The following is a 19,698-nucleotide window of genomic DNA, read 5'->3' on the forward strand; positions in this document are numbered from 1 at the left end:
TGTAAAGAAGGATGGTGAAGAATGGGATTGTCCAAGAACTTGTACTTGAGGGTGCCATGCTCTTCAACCCCCAAAGGAAGGCGATCCACTATAAGAAAGATAAGAAAGTGTTGACTCTCCTTATTGAACGAGCATTTTGAGAAAATTTCAAGATACCATATCATAAGTTGGAGGTCTACATGACAAAGGAGCAAGTTCTGAAACAATACAATAATCAAGTAAATGTGTGTACCATGAAGATGAGTGAAGAGTGGCTAGTTGAGGAGCCACCACTTCAAACTATTTAAGATATTGAAGATAACTAAGTCATATTTTAAGACGGATTGTGGTGACCTCATCATCATGTTATGTAGGGTCATGGAGAGCCACAAGAAGCTGTTTTGGAACCTTGAATGTTCAGCTTCATGGACAAGATATCTATAGGGGAGGTTATGTTTGAATGGGCCAAGATAATCAATGATAAATTTGATCTTCAATTGAGGATAATAAAGAACACAAAGGCATTTCATATGACTTCATATTTGGTTTACATGTTGGCCATGGTATTCAAATTTCCAGGATTGACAAGCTTGGGGCGATGTGAAACTGCAATAGGAGAATTTCCTGTACATGAGTGCTAGCGACAATTGCACCTTCATAACAAGCATTTCAAGATCTTCAAAGATACATTCAGTATGAGCATTGTAAGGCCACTATAGGAAGCTCCACATAAAAGATTGTTTGAGTAGGCCAAGAAGCTGATCAAGAAGAATGGATCATGGCAAATTCAATATCCTGAGTTCACATACATTCGAGAGTTGGGAAGTACTTGTTGTCCTGGAAAGCTCCCAAGATATCCTACCAACAAGTTGGTAATCATGGAAGTGGCAAGGCAACTAATTGCCCATGATAAGATTCAAAAAACTACATTGTATATTAATTGAGTTCAGTTAGCTCATTCATTATTATTGATTCAGTTAATCATTTTGATGAGAATACAAACTATTCTTTTCATATAACTTTGTCTCTCTTGTGCTATTTATTAGGCACTAGATCTTTACATATTGCCTTAGCAAAATTCTTTCATTGCAAAGAGCAATTCTTACATTAAACATCAAAACCTTCTTGTATCTTACCTTTGGGGTGTAAATTGATCCTTAGTGAGATAAAATAGTATTTCATGTTATAAATAGTTAAATTTGACATTGATAATTTGTCTTGATTAGAAACAAAAGTAGAGATTGGATTTAAGTTCAATCTTGGAAGTGAATTTTGACCATCCCTTGCAGCAACTGAGGCCACAAAGAAAGAGTTTGAGTTCTATAGCCTAGGGTGTTATGAAGAAAGAGAAAACTTTGGTCCTAAAAAGAAAATCAAGAGAGCATATGGCAACAAATAACTTCACATCCCACACAAAAGATAATTGGGCAGATGCAAATGATGATTTTGAGATTAGGAAGAGGATGTTCTCAAGGCTAATAGTGGATATGCTTAGGAAGTACAAATGGAAGCGAATTCAAGCACTTGATCGATTGGAGGAAAATGATAGATCATAGAATTACTAGGAGCGATTTTGGAACAACAACAAATCATGAGAGTTAAAATCCATTGATTAGCATGATGATAAGAAGATCAGCCTAGCAGCATTGATGATCCTAGTTATTCTTTTCACTCAGGATTGGTTAGATAGAAAGATGGTATGTTTGGTAAGGAAGGGAATCCCACTGACATATGAAAATATGGAGATAGAGGAAGTTGAAGAGGAATCACTTGAACAGCCCCAAGAATCAAGTGAAAGGAAACAAGGTGAGGTCAGCAAAAAGAGGAAGAATGTTGGAAAGGCCCCACAAATAAGGATTCAAGAGATAGTGGGATAAGGATAGAGGATCCACAAGACAAGAAGCAAAAATCAAATGCTCCTCCATCCAAGTAAAGTACCACTAAACAAGGAAAGATTATTCCAAAAAAGGGAAAAGAAGTCTATCAAGAGGTTACATTCAAATTAGAGCATAATGTTAGCCAAAGTTCTTTTGGATACTCTCCTCTAAGTCCAACTGAGATAGCATGAAACCTTCCTTCACAAAGGGAAAATGAACATTAGATGATAGATGTTGCGGATTCTCCTGAAGGTGAAATTCCACTTCCAACAAAGGCCCAAGTGAACATATAGCCATCATACCAATTGAAGTTGTGTGGGAAGGAGATTGTGGATCCAGAACCAGTTGAAAACATTGAAGACATCGTGTAAAATCTTGAGAAGGAAAAGGAAAGTCATCCTGCAAGGAGGTTAGGTAAACTCATTAGAGATGATTCAGGAACTCGCAGAGTCCAAATTCTGCATGTTGTAGTGGAACAAAAGTCACATCAATAGGTACTTGCCAATGTTTCAAGTGGCAGAAATGGATTAATGGCACACGACACCTATTGAAGTAACAATCACAACAAATAAGGTACCTGGCAGTCATAAACAATAGCTTAATTGGCATAACCTAACATACAGCATGCCTGAAGCAATTAGCAAGAAACTTACACGGCAAGGTCACATCAAAAGTATGCTTGTTAGGTTTTCAGGAAATCTGAATGACAAGGGTTGTGAGAAAAGGCACTAATTTGTGTTCTAATGGACAAAGACACCTTGAAATAATGCTTGAGCAGGCTTGGACAGATTAAGTCGCATGGACGTATGAAATGGACTCCTAAATGTCAAGATGTGCTTTCCAAGCAACAAAGGTAACTAAAATTGGCACCTATATATTCATTGACTGAGATCAAGTGGAAAACATGGAGGTAAATTGGTGCCTGGTAAGAAAAGCCAATCTTTTAGTGTCTTTGAGGGCAAAAATGGGTGCATAGGAAGAGATATCTTTAATGACATAGACAACTCAACAATGCACTCAGCAGGTGCCCAACCTCTTATGGCGACATAAACAGGGGTTACAATCACCAATATCAGCAGTTTTTTGAGGATGTATGCAGCCTCGGCACCAATCCATGTTCCTCTGATTCCGACTTTTTATTGGCAGTCTAAACATCATTAGTCAGAAAAGCAAGGAACGAAGGGTACTTAGAACTTTCATTACAGGTATAGTGAATTTTGCAAAGTAATCTCAGCTAGGGTATGGCTGATGTCAATATTGATATTATTAAATTCACAAAGTATTAATTTCTATAATAAATTAAATGCAATCAATAACTCTAATAAACCTATAATAGTATAACCTCTATGGTGAACAAATGAATGATGGAAGGTGAAATGACATGGAAATTTAGAGAAAATTTGACCGCTGAAAAAAATTTGACCAAATGATGTTTGATTCAACTATCTTGATTTGAGAACTCAAATAACTAACTAATCACAGAGTCACCGTTACTATGTTGAACTTAAGTCTTAAAATTTGATAATTTGGCATCAAAACTTTTTTAAAGACTTGGGATAAGCTAACGAATTTGTGAGTAGATTGACTTTCCATTTGGAATCTGTTTTCCATCTTGAGCATGGTTAAGCGATGCAACAGTCAAATGCATGTGTTAGTTCGATAAATAATATGTGTGTGTGTGTATCCTTTTAACTTTAACAAACATTGACCTGTCAGTCTATCTATATAGAGCAGCAAAAATCATTTGGAAAAAAAACAGCACAAACCAGAAGTAATAAAAAGCAAAAATGGGAAAAAGACCGAGCTTCTATAATGAGTAAAAAAATTGGACAATAAGATACAAAAATTCTTCAAAAAAAGCATTTCCAAAGTATAGAATTATGGAGAGCAAATAAAATAGACTTCAATTAATGACCTGTAGAAAATAGATTTTCGGTGTTTATATTCATTTTGCTAATTACATAGGCAAATATTCAGTTAATTTTTTAAGAGGGAGTCAACAAATACACTAGATAGTTGTCTGAGACCAAACATTAGCTAAGTCTACAAAATACCGGAGACCAAAATTTATCAGACAATATCCAGCTACAGTTAGGAATTTAGGAAAAGTGGAAGCCATTCTGAAATGATCCAAGACTTCCATTGTCATTGAGGGGGAATATTTTATAGGGGTAGTTAAATGTTTGAGAAAGTTTATCAAAACATATTTCACATTGCAATGCTTTATATTCTATAATGGCAACCAGTAAGTCCTTTATTTGAGGTAGAATTCAACAAAAGGCACTTGTTTAGTTGAAGTGCAAAGCACTAGCTTTGGCAATACCTAGTTTGTAACTACTATTTTACATGGAGTCAATTGTAAACGAATATGAGTTGGAGGCTATTTTATTACATGCAAGCTTGTTTGTTATCTTTCAGATTAATATCATTAAGCACTTTGGATGTATTGCTCATATAAAGAATTGTATGCCTTTCTCTAAGCAAAAATTGAACATACTAATTGTCAAAAAAATCGTATTAAAACATATAAATGTGTGTATTCAAATCTAAATAAATACATTATAAATTTTACATTATTTTAAGTTTATAATTCGTTATAACTATAAATAGTTGTTACTAGTCTATAATAGATTGATCTCACAACTACTTTATAATTTTTGTTATAAACTATTGGGGTTTGCTCCTTCCCCATCAACATGTCACCTATAATAGTGCATACTAGTTATAATTTTAAAAGTAGTCTATAATATTAAATTATATACTTGTTCCCATCAGAATCCATGAAGCGGGACATGCAAAGAGCTCAGGTCATATTGAAGCCGCAGTTTAGAGCAGATTAGTCAACTGCTTCGACAGTATATCGCTTATAAGATGATTAAGTCCCTTTCAAATTCTTTTGATGACAGCCATTGCTCCTCCTACTCCCCTATTTTGGGTATTTCAAAGACCAGAACGAAAACCAAGGGACAAAATAACAAACTGTTTCCACGTCAATTCTGCAATGACTTAGATTCCATCCTGGAACCAGCCCTATTTCTTAGTGATTTGGTAATTTAACTAGTAATTCTAGGGTTTTGGAGGTTTTTGCAGCATTTTTTCACATTTTTTACCTTTCTTAAGGGATTTTAATGTGAAACAATATTGAAAATTGGGTCAACCACTTTTTCGCAAATCAAGAGTTTTTTGGGGAAAACTCTTCGGGCTCTGGGATTTGAAAATAATCAGTTATAATCACAATGTTTTGCAGATTATAGCTTCTTTGGTATATTGAGTTTGAATCTTGCCATAATGAAAACATCATGGGGGTAAACAAGAATTGTATAGGTGCCATGGAATTAATTGTCTTAGGCACTAAACTAAGAAATATTGCAGCAAGTTCATCGCCTGGCCTTTACAAGGTTGAAATTTAATTATGGGAAGTTATCATAATAATATGTTGGCCTGACACCAAGACTTTCTTTATATCTATACCAAAAGTCAAGATATTTAGATTACTTTATTCACCGCAAATTTGATGAAGATTATTTCTTTGCAAATTTGACTGCTAGGAAAAATTTGACCAAAGAGGTTAGATTACTTTATATCTTGAATAAGAGAGACTGCAAATTACATTGATTTATCTGAGTTGTCACTGTCTCAGCAAAATTAATGCAACATGAGAAAATTCAAGCATCATCTGCCATAAACCTGTACATCTGTGTTGTCACCCATCCAAGAACTAATCAATATCACTTTTTTCGCAATACTTGATATATTTAATACTTGAATTCTTCACCTTGTTATCACTTCATTAAATATAAGAATGAATTTATTCCACTAAAATTTACTTGTAAAAGAAAGGAGTAAAATTTTCTGAAGTTGCCGATGAGTTTCAAAATAAGTGAATCATGAAAGATATGCATTATATAAATCATGATATCTTATTAGACTCCGTCATTCCAGAATAAACATTCTGAAGAGAAGACTTGAGGTAACTTTCAACATTATCTGATGTAACACTCAATTGTACCCACGAAATTATTATTTATCCCCTTGAAATTGTTTTTACTATCGCAAAATTTAAACTGCTCACTTGTATATACATAAATTGATGGATCAGTGCCAGTTGAAGTTAAAAGGATGTGTGTGTGTGTGCGCACATGCATGCATGTGTGTGTGTCTGCATGTGTGCGTGCGTGTGTGGGGGTGTGCGTGCGTGCGTGTGCGTGTGCATGTGTGCATGCATGCATGTGTGTGTGTGGATTATTTATATATTAAACTAACCCTTGCTCGAGGAGGAGAAAAAATTCCAAATGAAAAGTCACTCTACTTGCGAAGTCATTAGTTTGTCCCAAGTCTGAAAATGGACTTCGATGTCAAATTATCAACTTTAAGACAAGTTCAGCAAGGTAATGGTGAGTATTTATCAAACTAACACATGCATTTGACCCTTTGATGCAGGAGCATCTAGAAGTATAAGGGCAATCCTGTGTCACCCAAAAAAAAATATACTTAGACTTAGTTTCTGTTTCATGTGTTTTCATTTTTGGATACCCATTTGGGTCAAATAAAGGGTCCAACTCTCACAGTTCCACTATCAGTGTTCGTGTAAATCCCAAAAAAATAGGAGTATGTAATTAAGCCATCATTTTGGTGAACTAGGAGGTGTAAATTGGCTAGATGAATGTAATTGTAATTTAGAGCATTCCAGAAAAAGAATCAGGTCAAAAGGCCCCACGGTTTGAGAGTTATTGCAGTTTTTCGGGTTGTGGAGACCTCCTAAGAATGCTTCAAAGTCAGGTTAGGGGCATTAAATGACCTCGAAAAGGACCGAAAAATGGGGGACGAGCGAAGCTGGTCCATAGGGCTATAGAGCGCTTCGAGAGCTTTCCGAAAATGTAAACGGTTCGTCAATCGGAGCTACGGTTCAAAAATTATGCCTCCCGGAAGTTCGGTTACCGTTTCTGGATTCTTCTAGATTTGCGTCGACTTCTAACGCAGCTTCTGGAACCTTCTATTTGGTCGGTGGATGCCTACTAGCACTTTCTAGAATGTACTCCTAGTCCTTAACCCTCCGGGGTCTATTTAAGGAGATTTCTGGCATTGTAAAACGCAGTTCGGAGTGGAGTTTGAGAGGAGGTACTGAAAGGAGAAATTATCTCCACATTTATGCTATTGTAAGCCCTTAGGGCATGTTTTCATGTTTATTTTCTCTGTACTGAATGTACTAGCTTATTTTTCAGTTAATACAATTTCCCTTTTCTGTTGTGTCCATTCTGTTCTTGGGTTGTGTCTCCATCAAGTGGTATCAGAGCTAGTTTTCCTGAGTGTGTAGACAAAGCGCCGACTATGAGGCACTTTGCACCAGGACTGTGTGGTTGTGGGTTTGAGTTAAGAAGATGCCTCCACGAAGAGAGCGTGGCGGAAGGGCCAGAGCTATTAATCCTGAGGAGGTTAGAGCCCTCCAAAGGCAGATACAAGCATTGTAGGAGGAGCTCCGTAGAGGAGCAACTGTGGCCGCAGGTGATGAAAGTGAAGATGACAACGAAGAAGATGAAATTGGACCAGAAGGGGAATTTGATGGGGAAGTTATGAATCATGCAGAGGAAAGGCTTTTTAGGGCCATTACTAAGTTTGGGAAAAGACCTACAATTGAAGTGGGTGTATTTTCAGGAAATCTGAAACCAGATGAGTTGATCGATTGGATCAATGAACTGGAAGAATACTTTGAGTATGAGGATATCAGGGACCCAGATAGGGTTAAGTTTGCAAAGGCCAAACTGAAAGGCCATGCCAAAATCTGGTGGCAAGAGGTCCAATTGGAAAGAAACAGAAGAGGAAAGGAGAAGATCACAAGATGGGATCGCATGGTGGACAAATTGAAGAAGCAGTTCATTCCTGTGGACTACGAGCTTGATTTGTTTAAGAAGATGCATGGGTTAAAGCAAGCAGGAAGATCAGTCCAAGAATATACAGAGGAATTTTACCGACTCTTGATTAGAGCGGGGCATGCAGAAGCAAATAAGGAGAAGGTTGCTCGTTATATCAATAAGTTGCGACCTAGCATCCAGGAGGAATTAAGTCTGGTAAGAATGACCAGCGTTGAAGAGGCATACCAGTTTGCCCTACGAGTTGAAGAGAACCTGAATAAAAGGTTTGAAGGAAGACAAAGAGGGCGCGGTTAAGGAGGAAGGGGAAGCGGTAGATCATCTGGAGGCCGCAATGAAACCCAAAAGAAAAATGAAGATGTGGGTACTAGCAGGAACCAGAGGAATGAGGGTTTCAACCGCTCCCATGATCAAATCTTTGGAAATCAGAGAGGAAGAGGTAGAGGACGTGGACAAGCAAGAGGAGGCTTCCGTGGTACCTATTTCCATTACAATGAAAAAGGTCATTGTGTCTTTGAATGCCCTCAACGACAAGGAAGGACAGATAGGAGAGCTGAGGGCCAAGCTAGGGTTGCTCATGTGGATGAGGATGCACAATCATCACATTCAGAGGATGCAGAAAGACGAGAGACCTTGGTAAATGAAAGAGTCCTACTAAGTGGTGAGATTGAACTAGGACAACGGAGAAGTTTTTTCCGTACCAGATGCAAGTGTGAGGATAAATGTTGTGACGTGATCATTGATGGTGGTAGCACTGATAACTTGGTATCAGAAGAGATGGTCTCTAAGCTGAAGCTCAAGAGGGAGAAACATCCCCAGCCCTATCAGATTGCTTGGGTAAAAGATGATCATAAGGTCCTGGTAAGTGAACAATGTTTAGTGAAATTCAAAATTGGGAGTTACCATGATGAAGTTCTCTGTGATGTTATTCCGATGGATGTTTGCCATCTATTGTTGGGTAGACCATGGCAGTTTGATAGACATGCAGTACATGATGGGCATGCAAACACATACTCTCTGACAAAGGATGGAGTTCGCCACAAATTGAAGCCCATGAAAAAGGAAGGTGAAAAGGTATGTAGTAGTGCTAGGATTTGTCTTGTTGATAGAAGGATGTTTTTAGATGGCATGAGACATCAGCATATGTGCTATGCTTTGATTCCTAGGAAAGATAAAGAAGGTAGTAGTGAAATACCACTTGAAGTTTCAGATTTACTAGGGGAATTTGGAGATATTATCTCTGATAATGTTCCAGATGGATTGCCACCAGTAAGGCAAATCAGTCATCAGATAGATCTGATTCCAGGAGCTAGTTTGCCTAACAAGGCTGCTCATAGGATGACTTCTACTAAAACAGAGGAGCTAAATAGACAGGTTCAGGAGCTGTTGAGGAAGGGCTTGATTCGAGAGAGCCTGAGTCCATGTGCAGTACCTGCAGTACTCGCACCAAAGAAGGATGGAGAGTGGAGGATGTGTACAGATTCTCGAGCTATAAATAGGATAACCATCAAGTACCGGTTTCCTTTGCCAAGGATGGATGATCTTATGGACTGCTTGAGTGGAGCTCAGTACTTCACAAAGAGAGATTTGAAGAGTGGTTATCACTAGATATGGATTCGAGAAGGAGATGAGTGGAAAATAGCCTTCAAGACCAAGGAGAGTCTTTATGAGTGGTTAGTCATGCCCTTTGAATTGACGAACGCCCCAAGCACCTTCATGCGGCTCATGAATGAGGTACTTAAGAAATTCTTGGAAAAATTTGTTATTGTTTATTTGGATGATATTTTAATTTTCAGCAAGACTTTGGAAGAACATTTATTGCATATTCGTAGTGTCCTTGAAAGGCTAAGGGAAGAGAAACTGTTAATTAATCTGAAGAAGTGTATCTTTGCAAAAAGGGAGTTAGTCTATTTGGGGTTTGTTAAATCACCTGAAGGTCTCAAAATGGATCCAGAGAAGGTAAAAGCCATCTTGGAATGGCCTACTCCAAGGTCTGCTACTGAGGTAAGATCATTTCATCGTCTGGTTAGTTTTTACAGGAAGTTTATTAAGAATTTCAGTGGCATATGTGCACCCCTAACTGATACAATAAGAGGGGATAGAAAAGAGTTCAAATGGACTACAGCAGCTGCGAGAAGTTTTGAATTGCTGAAGAAGAAGGTGACAGAACAGCCTGTGTTGGCACTTCCAGATTTTAGAAAGGTTTTACAGGTGGATTGTGATGCCAGTGGCAGCGCTATTGGGGCTGTATTAAGCCAAGAAGGTAAGCCTATTGCATATTTTAGTGAAAAATTGAATGATGCAAAGAAGAAGTATTCTGTTTATGATCAAGAGTTCTATCCAATAGTTCAGGCCTTAAAGAGATGGAGGCATTATTTATTGCCAAAGGAATTTGTTTTGTATACTGATCATCAGGCATTACAGTACCTAAATAGCCAAGGTAAATTGAATCAGAGGCATATGAAGTGGGTAGAGTTCTTGCAGAGCTATACATTTGTGTTGAAGCATAGAAGTGGAAAATCTAACAGGGTTGCAGATGCACTAAGTAGGAGACAGTTGTTGCTTACAGTAATGCAGGTTGAAGTAGTTGGGTTTGATGAACTCAAGAATTTGTACTCCGAGGATCTTGATTTTGCTGAAGCATGGAAAGCTTGTAAAGAACCTGTTGCTGTAGATAGAACCAAGTGGTTAGACTATTTGATTCAGGATGGCATGTTGTTCAAGGGTAGTCAATTGTGCATTCCAAGGAGTTCCATGAGGGAAAATCTGATTAAGGAGAAACACAGTGGAGGGATGGCAGGACATTTTGGTCGAGATAAGACCATTGCCATTCTTAGAGAGCATTATTTTTGGCGTCAAATTTCACAGGATGTGAAGAAGTTTGTACAGAGTTGCTGGGTTTGTCAAGTTGCCAAGGGGTTTAGTCACAATACTGGCCTATATCAGCCATTGCCTGTTCCATCAAGGCCATGGGAGGACATAAGTATGGATTTTGTTCTTGGATTGCCAAGGACACAAAGGGGTAATGACTCAGTATTCGTGGTGGTTGATAGGTTCTCCAAAATGGCACATTTCATTCCATGCCACAAAACTCATGATGCTGTCCATATTGCAGACTTGTTTTTCAAAGAGGTGGTAAGACTACATGATCTTCCAAGGAGTATAGTTTCTGACAGAGATACTAAATTTGTGGGGTATTTCTGGAAGACATTGTGGAAGAAGTTGAGAACAGACCTAAAATTCAGTTCCACGCATCACTCGTAGACTGACGGCCAAACAGAAGTGGTAAATAGAAGTCTGGGCAATTTGCTGAGATGTTTAGTTGGGGATAAGCCCAAGGGATGGGATTTGATTCTACCACAAGCAGAGTTTGCTTACAATAACTCTATAAATAGGAGTACTGGAAAATCACCATTCCAAATTGTATATGGGGTACTGCACCAGAATTGAGGAAGATAGAACAAGGGGAGATGACAAGTGCTGAAGCTGAGGAATTTGCTGAACATATCAAGCGTCTACATGAGGAGGTTCAAGCACACATTACCAAGATGAATCAAGAGTATAAAGCTAGGGCTGATCAAAGGAGAAGACATAAGGAATTCCAAGTAGGGGATCTAGTTATGGTGCACTTACGAAAAGAAAGATTTCCAGCCGGTACTTACAACAAGCTGAAAATGAAGAAATTTGCTCCTGCAAAATTTTGAAGAAACATGACTCATGAAATGCATATGAAGTGGAGCTGCTAGATGGTATTCACATTTCTCCCATTTTCAACATTGCAGATTTAACAGAGTATCATGATGATGGTGCAGATGAGGAGCTAGTGTTAGAGCCATGTCCAATTCCTGCTTCTAAGAAGGAGGAGATAGAAGACATTCTAGATCATCGTGTGGGTAGGAATACCAGAAACAGGTAGTATGAAGAGTATGTGGTCAAATGGAAGGGACGACCGATCGAGGAATCAACTTGGATTTCAGCAGCTGAGGTTTCCCATTTGGGATTTCCTCTACCATTCATAAAGTGACAGGGTCACTTTTCAATCTACCCTGGGTGTCTGATGCAGGAGCATCCAGAGGTATAAGGGCAATCCTGTGTCACCCAAAAAAAAATATACTTAGACTTAGTTTCTGTTTCATGTGTTTTCATTTTTGGATACCCATTTGGGTCAAATAAAGGTTCCAACTCTCACAGTTCCACTATCAGTGTTCGTGTAAATCCCGAAAAAATAGGAGTATGTAATTAAGTCGTCATTTTGGTGAACTAGGAGGTGTAAATTGGCTAGATGAATGTAATTGTAATTTAAAGCATTTCAGAAAAAGAATCAGGTCAAAAGGCCCCACGGTTTGAGAGTTATTGTAGTTTTTCGGGTTGTGGAGACCTCCTAAGAATGCTTCAAAGTCAGGTTAGGGGCATTAAATGACCTCGAAAAGGGTTGAAAAATGGGGGACGAGCGAAGCTGGTCCATAGGGCTATAGAGCACTTCGAGAGCTTTCTGAAAATGTAAACGGTTTGTCAATCGGAGCTACGGTTCAAAAGTTATGCCTCCCGGAAGTTCGGTTACCGTTTCTGGATTCTTCTGGATTTGTGTCGACTTCTAACACAGCTTCTGGAACCTTCTATTTGGTCAGAGGATGCCTACTAGCACTTTCTAGAATGTACTCCTAGTCCTTAACCCTCCGGGGTCTATTTAAGGAGATTTCTGGCATTGTAAAAGGCAGTTTGGAGTGGAGTTTGAGAGGAGGTACTGAAAGGAGAAATTATCTCCACATTTATGCTATTGTAAGCCCTTAGGGCATGTTTTGAAGTTTATTTTCTTTGTACTGAATGTACTAGCTTATTTTTCAGTTAATACAATTTCCCTTTTCTGTTGTGTCCATTTTGTTCTTGGGTTGTGTCCCCATCACCCTTGCATCACTCAACCTTGCTCAAGGAGGAGAAAAAATTCCAAATGAAAGTCACTCTACTTGCGAAGTCATTAGTTTGTCCCAAGTCTGAAAATAGGCTTCAATGCCAAATTATCAGACTTTAAGACTAAGTCCAACAAGGTAATGGTGAGTGTGTAGTTAATTTATTTGAGATCTCAAATTAAGATAGTTGAAGCAAATCTCTTTTGGTCAAATTTTATTGCTAGGAAAAGTTGAATATAACTTGGGTTACGAGTTCACAAGTATATCAAGGTAGTTCAAATTGAGCAAGGTCATGGCCTAGCCATTACAAGGTTGAAATTGAATCATGAAGTCTAAGAATAAATACTATTGTGTTAAAAAAACATTATTATGGTTTTATTTACATAAAATGTGGTCATGACACCATACATTTCCCAAATCAAACCAACCTCATTATGTGAACAACTCCCAAAACTTATTTAACATTTATTTATTTATTCTAAATCTATATGAATTTATAAGACTAACTATTAATGTAATATTCCAGCTTTGAGTAAGCATTATAAAGTATATTTGGCTATTGTCCTCTATTTCATAGGTGGAGTAATATCAGTCCTTGAGAGAAGTTATGACTAGAAATGATATTTCTTAATGTGAACAAACTACACAAATATAAAGAGAATCTTTTTCTGTCTTTTGGCTGCTGGATTTGATATGCCTATCTTTGAAAGAAGAGTTTTGTAAAAAGGGTTACATGTCCCTTCAAAAACTGTTTGTTCCTTAATAAAAAACTACATATAGAAAGAATCTAATAACATACCTCTGAAGTGGTCCAAGCACGAGGTCCAGCAAATGTCAAAAACTTTTTGTTTGTCTTCTCATTGCGAAGAGCTGTGAATGTCATTCTAGCTATATCCTGACAATTAAGAGAACGTTATTATATCAACTTTTGAAAAAAGCTCACCTACTACACTATAAATGCAACAAAGAGAGGATAATCAAGGGCTAATGTTGCTACAAATTGGCACCTGGGTATCCATATAAGCTATGCGGGTAGGTGCATCAGTTCCCCAGACTGCCTTATCTTCTAAAATGGGCACTGCATACTGTCCGATCAAACCCTGTACAATTGGAGGTTTTAGATAAGGAGAAATAAATCGTATTTAGAAAGGAAATAAAAAATTAATCTACATAAATGTAAAAATTATATTGGAAATTCAGACAAGAGTATGATTATTAAGGTGGATGCTTCTATAGGGAGTTTAAATAGCATATTGATGCAGCTGCTATAATCCTTAGCTCCAGTTTTCAGAAAAGAGAACTTTTTTTCTGAATATACCAAAAACAAGACACAGAATTGGTGCTAACAAAGACAAACAGAAAACTTGTTATTTTTTGCTCTTTCCAAATTTGAAAACAACACACCATAGGACTAGGGACAAAAGGCCCAATCCCATTCCAAGGGGAATGAATAAATGAATTAAGAATTTTAATGACGTTCACAAGACCAAACAGTCTAAGGGACCGTGGGATCACAGCCTTACATTAACTCCAAATTCTTCAATTATTCATATGTATTTTTACTTTCCCTTGTTCCAATTACATCGTTTAAAAGTTTTTTTAAGGTATTTTCTTCATCAAAACTACTTCTCTAAGATTTTCTAATTCTCTTTTTTCTACTGTATATGCTTAACTTTATTAAATGCATAAATAAATCAGGCATTTGTGATTGGCAAGTGTTTATGAGTTCATACAAGAGAAACCCCTCTATTCCCAAAAGCTTCAGATGCTACACATTGCCTCAGACAAAATCTACCCTTTTTAATTTATAGATCAAGGTGGATCAGCATCAAATCTGATTCAAAAAATATTACAACTAAATTCACTGACGGTTACAAACTTGTACTCAATAATGAGTTGTGTTTGGTTGTTCTTGGAGCAATGGACAATGGTGTACAAAAGTTCAATACAAAAAACTCATTATTATGATAGTGGTACTGTATTTAACCATTTTTTAATGGCCATGCAAACAATGACCATATAACTCTAGTGTGTAATGGTATCAATTAGTTACCCTATCACGGCATCTTCAGGGGAACAATAAAAGAGGGATATAAAAAAAAAACACAGCAGAAATAATAAAATCAGAATGGCTAACAGTTGAAATTCAACAACATAATAATGATGATCAGGAGACAGTTATAAAGTTGTAAGATGAACTACAGATCTTCAAACAGGAAATCAATGCTTGGGAAAGCAACAAGTATGTGCAAGACCAAATTCCTGGCATAGCACAAACTATTGCCAAGAATTGAGATGAAGATCTTTAGAAACACTACCATAGAACAAGTCATGCATCCGATAAGTGCTGGCACAAAAGTCCATGCAAACATCGTGGACAAACAAATTATTGATCTGATAATTTTCACAATAGGTACAAACATAAGAATTGTTGCAAGACTTACCATGATAAATATGGGTCTTTAAATGTAAATGCATTCTAAACCAAGCATTCATAGTCAAAAAAGACCCCAAGGATGCCATAATCAAGATATCTGCAACTACCAAGGCAACAACTTAAATAATATCATCAAAGCTCATGCCTTTTTTGAACAGACATAGTTAATTCGCTGAAACCTGAGGACGCGCAGCCAGGAAAAAACCATGGAGCACTGGGTGTGGGGGAGTCCCTGAGATGGGTATGTCGCATACCCAGGCACCATCTCCATGGCTGAAAGTTGGCTGCACCCCTACTGCACTCGTTCCTATACTGGTTGGGTACTTCAAGATGCAGGTACCGGGGCATGGTACTTGGGGACATTCCAAGGGTCCCTTGACTGCACTTGGGAAACAATGCTGTGTGGCCGTCCAAAGTGGAAAAACGTGAAAAAAGAAAAAGGTTTTATTTTATTTTTGTTTTGTTGTATAGCTTCCTAGGGAACCCTTAAAGCATGTGGGTCCCATACAGGACCCTCTAAGCCTTCATAAGGCCCATATACTATATTTTGGCATTCATTTTTTTACAACAGCTGAAAGCAAAGTGGCAAGAAGAGATTGAAAGAGCTTGGAGAGTGATTTTGCAAGTGATTGCAAGATCAAGAGGAGATAGAAGATAAGATTCTATTTTGTAAGTGATTCATCAAGCACAAGGTAGGATTTTTACTATTTTCTTTGTTTTATTTTCAGATTTTCATTTTTGTAATTTTTTTCTAAAACTAAATGTTGAAACTTGAATGCATTATTTGAGTTTAAAATTCTTGTTAATAGTTTTATTTTGTTAAAATTTTGGATGCATTATGTTAAATTTTATGTTATTAAGTGAGGCTGAAACTTATTTCAATTTCCAAATAATTTATTTACTTTATTTTTTAAATTACTAATTAGGCTGAAATCTATCAATGCGGTGTTCAAATGGCCTTTAGTCAAAGTGGAGAAGACATGGAATTGCATGAGTAAAGTCAAAGTGCAAGTTTATTGAGTATGAGTCTGAGCAGAGGGTCAAGGAAGTGAGCACGGGGCTGATCTAGAAGCCCAATCTGAACCTTCTTATGTTGCACCAGAAGCACCTTCTATTGATTGCCCCTTTGAGATGTTGGCACAGTTTGCTAGGGGTCCTTATGATCCAAAGTCCCCTCTCAAACAATTTGCAATCAGACTTTCACTCCGCGCAGCTACAAGTGATGGAAAACAAAAAATGGAGATGTAATTTTTGTGCTGTAGAATGGTATCACAGCATTACTAGAGTTAATTCACACCACCTCTTTTGGACTAGATATGGTGTGAGCTCATGCAAATCCCTTGCAAATGCTGAAAATGTGAAGTCTAGAATTGAAATAAACAAACTGTGGGACATTCCTCATGATAATGCGGTTCCAATGCCTAATCTTTGGCTGGTAGGCAATAGGTTCAAGCTATGGAGCATTACTAGAGTTAATTCACACCTTCTCTTTTGGACTGGATATAGTGTGAGCTCATGCAAATTCCTTGCAAATGCTGAAAATGTGAAGTCTAGAATTGAAATAAACAAACTGTGGGGCATTCCTCATGATAATGCAGTTCCCGTGCCTAATCTTTGGCCAGTAGGCAATAGGTTCAGGCTATTTAGTAGTTACAAGGGCAACGAGATACTTCTACATGTATCTTGCATCAAAGAGAAGGGACTTTGTCAAATTCATGTTCCATTCCTTCATCCTTTCATAGTTCAGCAGGGGAAAAAGGAAGGCAGGAAGCTCTACAAGTGCTAATCCCATTGCTGATTTATTTAACATGCACATGAAAGATTAGCTAGATGATGCCATTGGTGAATTCTTCTTTCAATGCCATCCCATTGCATTTTGCTCGATCTCCTTACTATAGTAACATGATGTCCATGGTTGCAAAGGGCGGAGGGTCATCATTTGTGCACTAGGTGAGCACAAGTTAAGAACCACGGTCTCGGATAGACAGTTTAGCAAGGTCGGGGTTTTAATGGAGTAGATAAGACATGCTGGATAGAGTCAAGTAGCAACATTATTATGGATGAGTGGACAGACATTAGACATCATCCACTCATCAACATCATGGTCACATAGATCGAGGGCACATACTTTCTAAGTGCAATTGATTGTTTAGGGTATTGTAAAGATGCTGATTTTCAGTTTTATGTCCTTGGGGAGGCCATTAAGGAGGTTGGGTCACAAAATGTGGTCTAAGTAGTGATAGATGCAACACGTGTGCAACACTACAAGGAAGCTTGTTGAGGTAGCATATAAACATATTTGGTGGACTCCATGTTTTGTGTATGTCATAAACAATGCACTCAAGGACATAGGGAAAATTGAAGAAATTAGGTGACTAGTTGATAATGTGAGAGAGATGCAAATGTTGATCTGCACTCACAAGACTTTATATACACTCTTCAAAGGCTTCACGAAGGAGTTCCTAAAACCAGTTGAGACCAGATATGCATCATATGACATTTTCTTGGAGAGAATGGTTGAGTTGCTAGAGCCATTGCAACTCATGGTTATGACACAAGAATGGGATTAGTAGGGCAGGTTGAGTCCAAAATAGAGCAAGGGAAGAGAGTGAAGGAGACAATGAAGAGTGATCCATTTTGGATTTGATGCAAAATACACAATCGCTATCATCACTCCAGGTTTTGAGGTCATCAAATATGTTGATGGGGATGCACTACCCTTGGAGAGGTTTATGAGTACATTGATTCCATTCATGGCAAGATGAGGATTGTTGTGCGCGAGAGAGACCCCGCTCTAGCATTCTATATTGAGCACATGCAACCTATCATTCATTGTAGGAAGGGAAAGCTGAACATTCATTTGTATATGGTTTCCTATGCATTGAATCCTAAGAGTTACATGCCTAGGCCTGGCAGAGTAACACCAATTCAAGAGGATAAGGTGAAGGCCTGGCTCTTTCGGTGCATTGGTAATATGTTTGATGTTGAGACTGCTGCTGATATTCACTCTGAGTAGACAAAAGTTGCCACTCTTATAGGTAATTGTTAATTTAATATTCATTATTAAATTATTAATATTTACTATCTAGAGATTAGTAACTTTAGTTTTATTATTGGGTACGTTTACGAGACATGGAACATGTTATAACTTATTATGTTCCAAGATACTCAGATTTGACAAAGATGGACATTAGAACTATCACACATAAGCATCTCATATTGTGATGCAAATGTCATGGATCATAGGGGGGAAAAATTACCACACTAGCCACCCAATTCCTTTCTCAAGTTTGTAGTTCTCCATCTTTAGAACTTACTCAAGTTTTTCAATTTTAATATTTATTATTAATATTTTATATTTTATAAAATTTAGAATGTTAGTTCTCTGATTTTCATACAATGACTACTTGTTTGCTATCTCAGGATTTTGGTTCCTTAGCTTCAGAGAGGAATTGGTCTACTTATAGCTTCATCCACTTTGTTAAGAGGAACAAACATACCTCTAAGAGAGAGGAGAAGCTAGTTGTTTTACACGATGTCTTGCGTATTGTAGATCAAAAGACACGCAGGTACAAAGAGAGTCCAACAACATGATTGGCTGTAGAGCCAAAGGATTCATCTCAAATTATGAGGACAAGACTGCAACAGAAACCAATGTAGGGCTAGTTGGTGTTCTTTTAGCAAACCTTGACCATGAGGATATACTTGCAATTTAATATCTTTACAATGACTTAAGTGGATTTCACATTCAACTTAAATAAACTTAAAATATGTCTCTTTTTATATTTTCCTCGTGTAAATGGCTATGATGCTCTTTAAACAAAATGCATAGGATTTTTTTTAAACCTAAATCTTATAACTGCATCTTTGAGTTGCTCAACTAAACACAAATACTAAACAAAGAAAACATGCATAATGATCAAATGACACCAAAAGTTACAAGCTAAACACAACCCTTGCATTCAAAGCTACAAAAGAAAAATCCTACAATTACTTTGATACTATGATGTCCCCATCATAAAATAAATAATAAATTAAAACTTTGTTTATGGGCTGATTGGTTTAGCATCCTCTAACCCATTTTTATTTTAATTGTTTTCGTAAGAGTTTGTTCTGTCTTTTGTCAGCACATAATTTCTCCCTCAACAGAGTATTTATGTCCACGAGGTTGAGTTGTTTTGGTAGGCGATTTGGATTATTTTCTTTGTACTGCAAATTCCTGTTGGAGTTCTCTGTTGTTCACCATTTTAGAAGTGAGAGATCTTCCTTACTTCACTATTTTGGTTTCGGTGGGATTCAATCCTCACTGTATTCTGTTTTTATATTACTGGGCTTGGATCTGGATAATTGGAGCATAATTCTTGTTTGCAAGTATTATTGTTTCTAGAAGATATATATATATATATATATATATATAGTTCTCATGTGACAGTGCATGCTTTGTGCTTATATTGATATTTTTGTGATTGATAAACAATTGCATTTTCTCACTAAAGGAAGTCCATTGGTTCACACACACACACACACGACCATCCTCTGTACCCACTCCCTTCATCCCTCTATACAGCCCTGGCAATAACCCTCTGGTACATATCATTCCGAATGACCAAAACTAATTGTATGACCACATA

At 37.4% G+C, this 19,698-nt stretch overlaps 1 protein-coding gene across 1 annotated transcript in view; it reads right to left on the reverse strand.

The window, feature by feature from the left end:
• Window positions 1–19,698, reverse strand: part of HCF244 (NAD(P)-binding Rossmann-fold superfamily protein) — a 257,194-nt gene that overhangs the window by 58,869 nt on the left and 178,627 nt on the right. The window contains exons 5-6 of the mRNA XM_089800195.1: window positions 13,638–13,730; window positions 13,430–13,525 (exon numbers count right to left, since the gene is read on the reverse strand). Coding sequence (XP_089656321.1) covers window positions 13,430–13,525; window positions 13,638–13,730 — 189 coding nt within the window. The remainder of the gene's footprint in view (window positions 1–13,429; window positions 13,526–13,637; window positions 13,731–19,698) is intronic.

This window comes from Cupressus sempervirens, chromosome 9, assembly GCF_028749045.1.
Source record: "Cupressus sempervirens isolate cs-2001-9-10 chromosome 9, ASM2874904v1, whole genome shotgun sequence".
Taxonomy (NCBI): Eukaryota; Viridiplantae; Streptophyta; class Pinopsida; order Cupressales; family Cupressaceae; genus Cupressus; species Cupressus sempervirens.